We start from the raw sequence: 11,746 nt of genomic DNA, 5'->3' as shown, positions 1-11,746 counted from the left end.
CTATTCCATTGTCCAGGTGTCAAACCGCAGGGGAAAACAGCTGGCCAATCCGCAGGTAAAACCGCAGGTCAATTTACCTACGGTTTTACCTGGGTATCCACACGGAAAAATCCTCTGGTGAATCCGCAGCTTGTGCACATAGCCTAACTCATAATAACAGCTAGTGCCTAATCCTTTTCAAAGCAATATAAACTTACAATAATGTCAGATAAGACAGAAACTGCTGAAAATAATTCATAAAAGTGACATTATGATTTGAGATGCTATTATTACGGAAGTAATCAAACTTTCCATATTCGCTGTATACCATATAGTGTACAATAATTATCATGGTCTTAGGAGCAGTTTACAGTTGATAAATGTTTCTTTACCTTAATGTCATTTTCCTTTTCTTGCAAAGCAGTGCTTAACTCCTGCATTGACTTTTCCAGGTCTTTAATTTGATGATTCATAAGATTTTGATTCTTCTCTGTTAATTGGTTAATGAGAGAGTCCTTATTATCAAGTATGAGAGTCATCTGTTGGATCATCCTGATAACACAAAAAATTACAGATGTCATCCTTATAAATCATTTATGATAAAACAACAAACGAATACACTCATGTAAATGAAGACAGACTTCTAAATATTGCTAGTGTAAATGTATATTGTGATTGTTTTTTCCACTGATTCTTGTCACAATCCCACCATTCACTGTGTTCTAGGGATGCTGTGAGTGTCAGATCAACTGTCCTATGGATAGCCAAGGCGTATCAGGTTGTCAGTATTGTGAGTGACGGCTCAACAGCCCCATGAATAGCAGGAGCATGTTGGACTGTCAGTGTAGTGTTTGAGTTTCCTCCAGGTGTATTCCTTTTCAGATAATTTCCAGGCTATTTACCTGGTGGGCAATGTTAGGTCATTGTCAATTGTAGCCTTGCTCAAGAGGAGTGTATTTGCTCTGTCCTCCTAGTCTGGTATTCTGCTATTTGCTGCTCAACCTTGGGTTTGCTTAGACAACTCATTTGCCTAGAGCTTTTGCTGTGATCTGCTACATTTTTGGAATTTTGATATCGGACTGTTTCCTGGCTACACCGTTGTCTCAACCCTCTGTCCATGATGTACCCGCTTGGCTTTTGACCTTGGACCTCAACTACCCTGCTTCATGGCTTGTCTGTGAATAGTGATTAGCGTCATATTTCAACTGTTCCATACAATTGTCTTTTTCACCAGTACGCATCCTGTTCACACGCTCTGTGTACGTGGTGAATTTGATACAGATGATTCAGGATCTGACTAAGGAATATCAGAGTCTTGAATCATTGCAATATCAGTTGCAGGGTAATTAGTTGGATGAAAACTTCACTTAGCTCTTCAATCCTGGCAGTGGCTGTGACATCAGTATCCTTTGAAGTGCAGTAGGTTTCTCCCAAACCAGTATTGGCCCTTCCTGATAATCTTTTAGGGAAGAAAGACCAGTTTAGGGTGCTCAGGGAGAGCTATAGGCTATATTTCACCCTGCAACTCCGTCATTAGGGAAAAAGTCCCACCAGGTGGGAATAATCATGTCCCTACTGCGAGGGGTCCTCAGACTTGGACATTTTGTTTGTTTCCCCAAGCCTCAGAACGGTCAATGGTTGATGCTATTTTGATGTTTTAGGGTTAATCAAAAATGAACCTGACAGAATCTAGGTTGTTGAAGGAAAGATCATGAAACTGACTCAGGGGGGCTGCATCATTGAGGACTATAGTGCCAAGTTTCAACAATGGTCCACTTTTGTTTTGTGTCATGATGCATCTCTCAAGTGTCAGTTTCAAAGAGGTCTTTTGGATACACTAAAGGATGCTCTGGTTCACAATACTCCACCCTGTTCCATGGTGGAGGCCATGACTCAGGCCATTAGGTTGGATCGCAAGATTCAGGAAAGGCATGATGAGCAACTGGGGGGTTCGGTCAGGGCAACCATCAGGACATTGCCTCCCTGACTGGCGTATGGGGCCCGGTGGCCAGAGGGGGCCCGAATCGGGCCCAGTCTCGTCTGCTCACCGGGCCCCTACAGGCAGGTAAACTGGGCCCTTAGCGCGGCACTGCGGGCAGCAGCTAAACGCTATTGATGTGCGGGCCTGGCGGCCCGCACATCAATAGTTACCAGCCGCCAGCCAATCGGAAGCTGGCAGCTGATGTCAGCCGCAGCGCGCACCTCGCTGGCGTCTGACGTCAGTATCAGTCACCTGCTAGAGCGTGCTTCAGCAGCTTGGAGGGACAGAGCCTCGCCTGCCGCTGGAGCGCGGCCAGGTAAGGAGAACTTGTTTTTTTTTGTTTGTTTGTTTTTTTGACAGTGGCGATCCGGGGGGACAGTGGCAGAGTGCTGGACATGGGGCAGAGTGCTGGACTGGGGCAGAATGCTGGACATGGGGCAGAATGCTGGAGACTCGGGCAGAATGCTGGAGACTGGGGCAGAATGCTGGACACTGGGGCGGAATGCTGGAGACTGGGGCGGAATGCTGGAGACTGGGGTGGAATGCTGGAGACTGGGGCAGAATGCTGGAGACTGGGGCAGAATGCTGGACTGGGGCAGAATGCTGGACATGAGGCAGAATGCTGGAGACTGGGGCAGAATGCTGAACATGGGGCAGAATTCTGGACATGGGGGCAGAATGCTGGACATGGGGGCAGAATGCTGAACATGGGGCAGAATGCTGGACATGGGGGCAGAACGCTAGACATGGGGGCAGAACGCTGGACATGGGGGCAGAATTCTGGACATGGGGCAAAATGCTGTACATGGGGGCAGAATGCGAGACACTGGGCAGAATGGAGAAACGGAGCATGATTGGAGACAGATGGGGCAGGGTTGGAGACAGATTGCACAGGATCATGGGGCAGGATGGATACGATGGAGATCATATGGGGAAGAATGGATACTCATGAGGGCGGGATGGGAGAACATATGGCTAAAGCCAGGAATAACGTATTCAGGGGAATTTGTAGTTATATTCTGCGCTGCCGCAAGAAAGTATTCCAGGATATCAATGTCAAAGATTCACAGTGGTTTATTCTACGCGTTTCGGGGGTCACATGCCCCCTTCATCAGGAAATACCACTGTGAATCTTTGACATTGATCTCCTGGAATACTTTCTTGCGGCAGCACGGAATATAACTACAAATTCCCCATAATACTTTATTTCTTCTGGTCGTTGAGGACCTGTGGATCTGCAGCAGCCGCCAGACTATATGCTTTCTCTTACCCTAATCAGGTGAGCAAATTTCTTAAGTGGAATCTCTCTTTGTAACACCGAAAGACCCTATTGCGCTTTTGTGTCTCCCTTTCTCTGCTAAAGCCAGGAATGAGACACATGGGGGTCAGGATGGGGGATATTATTACCATAGGGGCTAATTAAGGGTTATTATTACTGCAGTGATGTATTTAATTTTTTGAGGATAATGTTTTAAATGGGGGGCGGTCCTGTTACTGTGCAGAGTGACACTATGTCGCCTTTTTTTCTTCATGTGGTGTAATGTAGAAGTTGGGAAAAAATAAGTAATGTGTTCTGCAAGCGGAACTCTATATAACTGTGTTATTTCTTGCAGAGACTAGCCCTGGCTGGAAGATGTGATGGCGGTCTGTGCTGGATGAATGAAAAGCAAGGATGAAGGACTTCACCTAGAGACATCACTGGTGAGTTAGTGTGGTACCTGTACACTGACACTATACATTGTATACTATATATACAGAGGTCCTGTGTATAATGTCACCAGTGATCACTGTGTTACCTGTAAATAATGTCATTGAGCACTATATTACCTGTACACAGACACTGCATACTAAATACAGATCTCATATGTATAATGCCACTTATTTTGATAGTATTATGTTTTTTTATTAATGATCAGTATGGTAGTATTCAGTCACCATGTGGTGGTAATATGTGGTCTGGTCATGGTGCGGTGGTATTTGTTCCTTGTATGTGATATTATTCGGTGACTATGGTAGTAATATGTGGTCTGGTCATGGTGTGGTGGTATTTGTTCCTTGTATGTGGTTGTCATGCTTAGGACATGGTTAATGTCCTGTTCTCACAGGGCTAACTTTATTTATACTCACTCCAGACTTGGATTCCCTGTCAGCTATACTGTTATTCTGGCAGTGTGTCTGACCACCCTGGTGTGCGTGTATACTGCATTGCTTGTTTTATTCTTGTGCATAACCCAGTCTGTCCCCTCACTCTGCACTCCATCTCTCGTTTTGGTACTATTGTCTTCTCCGGTTCTGACCTCCTGGCTTGGCTATTGTTACTCCGTTACAGTTTGTCCCTATTGTACCGTCCTTTGCTCGTTCTGGTTTTCTGATCTATTGCTACGTCCTGACTATTCACTCTGTCTAACCCTTTGGTACTGTCCTGCTATCTTGTGCTTTGACCCGACTTGATCTGGTTTATGTCTCTGCCTATGGCCCTTGATAACTTGTCCCATAATGACCTTTCTAGGATTTTCCCTGCAGCTCCTAGCTCTGTGGAGCTTAGGTCACGCCCCCAGGAGTCACGTGCTTCGGGTCCTGATAGTATGAAGCACGCATCATCACCGCTGCTGCCCCGCTCCACAAGTATCTTTGAGCACTGTTTTTGTACTCAGGACACGCGTACTGGCTAAGTGAGCAAGTGCAGTGCGGTGTTCCTGACATTATAGCTGAGCATTTCAGTTTTTTTTTCCTCTGAAGGAAAAAAAGAAAAAAAAAAAGTGTGTTATCCTCATGGATGCCATACAAACTTTGGCTGATCAGGTCAAGCACCTGACCCAAATGTTCCACAAACTTAATGTGGAATAGCGCACGATGGCCCATATCCAGCAACAGTTGGTGGATACTGTGCAGGGGGCTGTCGCAGCAGGGGCTCCTAGTGCTGGGGATAGAGATGTGTCATTGGCGTCCTCCAAATCTCCGGTCAAATTGCCAGACCCCTTCTCAGGGGATAAAAGGGAGTTCAGGTCGTTCAGAGAAGGATGCAAGCTTTTTTTTCTGTGAGGCCCCGCTCCTCCAGGGATGAGTTCCAGAGGGTGGGGGTCATCATTTCCCTACTTCGGGGGGCTCCACAGGCATGGGCTTTCTCTCTCTCTTCCTCTGCTCCTGAACATATGTCTGTGAATTTGTTCTTTGAGGCTCTGGGGCACATTTATGATGAGCCTGATAGAGTGCGTCTGGCAGAGGATATGGTGAAGAGTGTGACACAGGGGAGGCACTCTGCTGAATGGTTCTGCTCAGAGTTTAAACGTTGGACCGTCGAAGTATCCTGGAACGACGCTGCCCTGAGGGGGTTGTTCTGCAGGGGCCAGACTGACCGTCTGCAGGACGCTCTGGCATTACATCCTCCCCCTGATGCAACAAGAGTCTCCCTTGTACCCCAAGTTGTGTGACACTGCCCCTGTATCTGAGCCAATGGAGGTTGGGTCAGTCTTGGGTTAAGGAGAAAGAGAGAAGGCAGTATAGAGACAATCTACTATGCTTTTACTGTGGAGCCTCTGGACATTGAAAAAGGAATTGCCCCTCCTGCCCTTCTTCAGAGAAACCATCAGAGAAACGACTGAGTCTGGGCAACAATCGAGGAGGTTGTCCAGACTCCCAGGTACATTTTTTCTCATGTACAAAGATGGTGCTCCAGGTTGAATTGGAACTTGCTGGCGGTCCTGTTATGACCACTGCCTTTGTTGACTGTGGTTCCTCCATTAATCTGATTGATGCCCAAGTTGTAACTCTTAATAAGATAGGGACAGACAGGTTAAAAGACTTTGTTAAAATTGAGGCTGTGAATTCATCCCCTCTTACCCGGGATGGAATTTGCTTTATGTCTAAAGTTTTTTCTATGAGAATGGGTTCCACTCATGTGGAAGAGTTAAGTTGTTTTATTATGAATAATCTGCCTTCAGGACTGGTATTGGGGATGCCCTGGTTGCAACGCCACAATCCTCTCATTGAGTGGGTGAAGGGGGAGATCATCCGATGGGGATATAATGGTCTGTGTTGTAACCCGGTTCCTTTTGTCAATCCGATAAGATCTGTATCTGTGTCGTCTGTCGGTCTGGAGGGTATTCCGGAGTACCTGAGAGACTTTGAAGACGTGTTTTCCGAAAGTGAGGCTGAGGCGCTCCCACCACATAGACCATTTGATTGTGCTATCGATTTAGTACCTGGAGCCAAATTACCCAAGGCTCATTTGTTTAATTTGTCCGGGCCTGAGCGCCAAACTATGAAAGAGTACATCAAAGAGAGCCTTCGCAAGGGGCATATTCGGCCCTCGGTCTCACCCATGGCATCGGGGTTTTTCTTTGTAAAGAAAAAAGTTTGTGGGTTGTGACCGTGCCTCGACTTTCGGGAACTGAACAAAATTACTGTTAAGAACACGTACCCTCTCCCGTTGAATCCTGATCTATGCAACCAACTCACGGGGGCCAAATGGTTTTCTAAGCTCGATCTACGAGGGGCTTATAACCTTATAAGGATCCGGGAGGGGGACAAATGGAAAACTGCGTTCCTGACAACTGAGGGGCTGTTTGAAAACCTGGTTATGCCCTTCAGCCTCACTAACGCTCCTGCTGTTTTTCAGAACTTTATTAATGTTGTTTTTTCTGACTTGATTGGGCGTTATGTAGTCATCTACTTGGATGACATCTTGCTATACTCTGAGGACAGTCAGTCACACTTACACCATTTACGTACGGTTCTTATGAGACTCCGGGAAAACCATTTGTATGCTAAGCTGGAGAAGTGCTCATTTTTTATGCAAGAACTGTCTTTTCTGGGTGTAATTGTATCCGGGGAGGGATTCCGCATGGATCCAAGGAAGGTTCAGGCCATTACCGATTGGGTGCAGCCTCATAACCTGAAGGGGTTGCAGCGATTTCTGGGCTTCACTAATTATTATAGGAAGTTCATTAAAGGGTTCTCGCAGGTGGTGAACCCCTTGACGGACCTCACTCTTAAAGGGGCAGATGTAAAAAATTGGTCCGTGGCCGCAAAAAATTCCTTCCTTACATTAAAGAAGTGTTTTACCACAGCCCCTGTGTTGGTACAACCTGATTCGTCAAGACCTTTTATCGTCGAGGTCGACGCTTCAGAGGTGGGGGTGGGGGCAGGATTGTCACAAGGCCCCTCTACCCTGACTAACCTCAAACCCTGTGCCTTTTTCTCTAAGAAGTTCTCTTCGGCCGAGAGAAACTATGATGTCGGTAACAGGGAATTGTTAGCGGTTAAAGTGGCCTTAGAAGAATGGAGGCATTTTTTGGAGGGGGCCGCTCATCCCATTTCAGTCATCACTGATCATAAAAATCTGGCCTATATTGAGTCTGCTAAGAGATTGACCCCCAGACAGGCTCGGTGGGCACTTTTTTTTTCTCGATTTCATTTTACCATCACGTTCCGACCAGGGTCTAAAAATGTAAAGGCGGATGCCTTATCCCGAAGTTTTGATTCTGTGTCCCCTCCAGAACCTACTTCCTCCATTCTTCAACCAAGGAGTGGTTATAGCTGAAATCTCCTCTGAGTTACAGAGAGAGATTCTGGAAGCACAAGCACAAGCTCCCAGGAATAAACCCCCTGGTAAATTGTTTGTACCCAAACAATTCCGTCCCACACTCCTTCAAGAATTTCATGATTCTGTGTTAAGTGCATACACTGGTATTGCAGCTACCCGGGGGGCAGTAGCTAGGGGTTTTTGGTGGCCCTCTATGGGTACTGATATAAAAAGGTTTGTAAATACTTGTGGGGTGTACACGCACTCTAAAACCTCTCAGGTCCCGCCGGCCGAGGAATTGGTGCCTTTGCCAATTCCGGATAAACCATGGACACACCTGTCCATGGACTTTATCACTAATCTTCCATCTTCCAATGGCAACTCAGTGGTATAGGTAGAGGTTGATAGATTTTCTAAGCAAGCCCACTTTGTGCCATTGCCTACGTTACCATCTGCTGAAACCTTGGCCCGCTTGTTTATACAGCACATTGTTCGATTGCATGGAGTGCCCGTGAACTTGGTGTCGGACAGGGGTGTGCAATTTGTGGCCAGGTTTTGGAGAGCATTTTGTATGAAGTTGGGGGTCACGTTGTCATTCTCCTCTGCCTATCACCCGGAATCCAATGGACAGACTGATCGCACCAACCAGTCGTTGGAGCAGATTCTGAGATACCAGACCTCCTCCAGACAGGAAGACTGGTGTGAGGTATTGCCCATGGCAGAATTTGCATTCAACTGTCATATTAACCAGTCTACTGGGAAGTCTCCCTTTCAGGTCAATTATGGGTTTGTTCCGCAGTTTGGGGAATTTTCCTGTATGGATTCGGATTGCCCTGGTATCGAGGGGATGGTACAACAGTTAAAAACCCTCTGGAGGGAGGTGCAGGGGAACATCTCCAAAGACCAGAAGAAGTCCAAACATTTTGCGGACAGGAGGAGGGGGTTAGGTCCTGCGTTAACAGTGGGGGAAAAAGTCTGGTTGTCCACCCGTAACATCAAACTTAAAATACACTCTATGAAGTTGGGCCCAAAATTTATTGGCCCATACAAGATTGTAGAGGTGATCAACCTGGTAGCATACAGATTACAGTTGCCCACCTCCTTCAAAAAATCTAACGTCTTCCACAGGTCCCTATTAAAACCTGTCGGGACAGTTAGAGAAGATCCCTCATCTGTGGCTCCACCAGTGTTGGTAGAGGGTCAACTGGAGTACGAGGTAGGGCGCATCATTGATTCATGGTGAGTGCACCGGAGATTTCAGTACCTTATTCATTGGAAGGGATATTCCATTGAGGATCGGTCATGAGTTCCGGCCAGTTCGGTGCACGCTGATCGACTGGTGCGGGTTTTTCATGCCAGATACCCTGAGAATCCTGGGGGTCCAGTGGCCCCCCATTAAGAGGGGGGTACTGTTGTGAGTTCATTCTCTGGTTCGGGAGGTGGTGCAGCTGGTTTGATCGGTGGAGATCTTCCACCTGAGAATGAGGATGACGATTGGATCTCAGGATTCTCAGATTGGATTTAAGACAGCCGACGCCCTATTCAGTTGCTGGTGATTCCTTCTGACTTGTCAGCTCTTGGTTTTCAGCTCTGTTCCAGTCATCTAAAGCTAAGTTTTTCTGCTAATGTTCACACTTGATTTTGTTGGTCTATTCAGTTTTTTGTGTGGTCTGCCAGCCCCGGCTGGAGGCTGAGCTGAATTTCCACTCTTATTTATCAGTATTTTGCCAATTGGCTTTTTGTCCCTTACTAGCTCGGTCTCTTTTGCTCTGTCTCAGAATATTCCAGAGTGCTGATATAGTGGGAGAAGTGTAGTGACTTCAGGGTTAATTTTGCTATCAGAAGTGTTGGACATTATTTTTGTAGGGTTTTTTGCAGGTTGCAGACAGTGACTTGCCTTTCCTTTCCTGTCTAGTTAGTTTGGGCCCCATCATTTTCTCAGCCTATTTTCTTGCCTGTGTTTGTGCCTTCATCTTGTTTCACCGTCAATACATGTGTGGGGGCTATCTATTCCTTTGGGGTCTGCTCTGGGGCAGTTAGTTTTCCCTTTTCTTGCTTTAGGCTTATTTAGTCCTCCGGCCGTGACGAGGCGTCTAGGAACATCGTAGGCACGCTCCACGGCTACTGCTACCTGTGTGGTAAGATCAGGGATCTGCAATCTGCATAGTTACCAACTTCTCTGGTTTTCTGTGGCTTAGCTTGTTTTGTTTTTTTTCTCCTCGGTGACCCATTCATAACAGGGTACTGTCATGGTTAGGACATGGTTAATGTCCTGTTCTCACAGGGTTAACTTTTGCCGGCCTCTCTTTGGATCTGGGAGGGGTATTTATACTCACTCCAGACTAGAATTCCCTGTCAGCTATACTGTTATTCTGGCTGTGTGTCTGACCACCCTGGTGTGCGTGTCTACTGCACTGCTTGTTTGATTCTCGTGTATGACCCGGTCTGTCCCCTCACTCTATACTCCGTCTCTCGTTTTGATACTATTGTCTTTTCGGTTCTGACCTCCTGGCTTGGCTATTGTTACTCCGTTACAGTTTGTCCCTATTGTACCGTCCATTGCCCATTCTGGTTTTCTGATCTATTGCTACGTCCTGACTATTCGCTCTGTCTAACCCTTTGGTACTGTCCTGCTATCTCGTGCTTTGACCCGGCTTGATCTGGTTTACGTCTCTGCCTATGCCCCTTGGTAACTTGTCCCGTAATTACCGTTCTAGGAGTTTCCCTGCAGCTCCTAGCTCTGTGGGGCTTAGGTCACGCCCCCAGCAGTCACGTGCTTCAGGTCCTGATAGTCTGAAGCACGCATCATCACCGCTGCTGCCCCGCTCCACAGGTATCTTTGAGCACTGTTTTTGTACTCTGGACACACGCACTGGCTCAGTGAGCAAGTGCAGTGCGGTGTTCCTGACAGTGGTATTATAGGTCACTATGTGCTGGTAATATGTTGCCTGGACAAGCGGTATTTGTTCCTTGTATGTGATATTATTGGTCATTTTAACCCTCCGTCATGAACAATGGATCTGACAGGCACAGATCTTCTACTTTCATTTCTCCCTTCTCATCAGATTTTCAGGAAATCCCCTCCCTCTAGATAGTCTCCTGGCTCTAGCTGCTGTGTGAAACCTGATACCACAGTTGGTCTGCAGAGCTTCAGGAAGGAAGATATAGCTGTGCTGGCTTCTCAGGCTCATTGGTCCCGAACACATCACACTTTATAAGGTTGGTATGTAATGTTTTTAGTCATTACTATTGTTTATTTAGCTTGTTTTATGAATGGATAGAGAAAGGTTTGTGGATATTTCATATAAATAAGGCAGATTTTCTTACAAATGAAAGTGTACTTCTCAGGAGTTTTGAAATTTGTGTATATCAAAGTTATTACTTTTATGTTGAGTAAATGGGTTTGTTTTGCACCTGATAATGTGTAGTCTCTTTTATTACATCCCTATGAAGGTCTCTGATCACTTTTAGATCACTGAAATTGAGAAAATTAGATATTCTAGGCATTTTTCTAGCCTGCGCTTGACAGGCACATTGTTCCATTACGAGTTAGTGCGAATATTGTTCCTGACGGAGGGTTCAAAATTCAAAAATAATTAAAAATATACCTAATATACCTAAAGTGTATTGCATATTTTAAGAAATATTTAATAGGTTACAGTAGAGTAGAGCCCGGCCAAAAGTGTCTACCCTGTTATGGTGGTGGCTTAAAAAAATATTTTGTCCAAAGCAAAAGCTGCTGGCTGTATGTTTGATCTGGTGATGGGAACTGTTAATGTGTGATAGGTGAGAAGTGGAGGTTTTTAAAGAGAGAGTGTTGGGACTGTGGACACTTTGAGGGGTGGAGCTGGGGCTGGGTGGAGCCTGGGCAGAGTCTCAAATTTTGCCAGTATGGAGACCCGAATTTCCTAGTGGCAGCCCTGGGTTCGGTTATCGCCCCCAAATCTGCCCACCTACCTGTGGCAAAACTGATGGATGTTGGAGCAGTCAGCTCTCAGACTGTGGAAAGGAAATGTTGACGTGATCTCGGACTCTGCCTCTACTGTGATTGCGCTGCTTGTTATGCCATCAAGCAAGCCATCAGGAAATGCCTAAATCTGGGTGAATGCTAAGGAGATTACCCAGACTTCAAGGCACTAGGGATGAGCACTGCTCAATACTCGATCAAGCATCGGGAAGTTTGGGCACGCTCATTACTTGATTGAGTATAGCAGGTGCTTGAACGCCATGCTCTAGTCCCAACCCCACAAGTTTGGCGCTTG

The 11,746-nt window shown here is 46.3% G+C and overlaps 1 protein-coding gene across 1 annotated transcript in view; it reads right to left on the bottom strand.

The window, feature by feature from the left end:
• Positions 1-294: 294 nt before the first annotated feature.
• LOC141066966 (myomegalin-like) overlaps positions 295-11,746 on the bottom strand; it is a 444,577-nt gene continuing 433,125 nt past the window's right edge. Inside the window, exon 5 of the mRNA XM_073558019.1 lies at positions 295-531. Within this exon, the coding sequence (XP_073414120.1) occupies positions 336-531 (196 nt within the window). The 3' untranslated portion in view covers positions 295-335. The remainder of the gene's footprint in view (positions 532-11,746) is intronic.

This window comes from Dendrobates tinctorius, unplaced genomic scaffold (assembly GCF_039654945.1).
Source record: "Dendrobates tinctorius isolate UK_male_01 unplaced genomic scaffold, ASM3965494v1 ptg000012l, whole genome shotgun sequence".
Taxonomy (NCBI): Eukaryota; Metazoa; Chordata; class Amphibia; order Anura; family Dendrobatidae; genus Dendrobates; species Dendrobates tinctorius.
The sequence above is the reverse complement of the archived record's forward strand: the minus strand, read 5'-3'. Positions and strand labels throughout refer to the sequence as shown.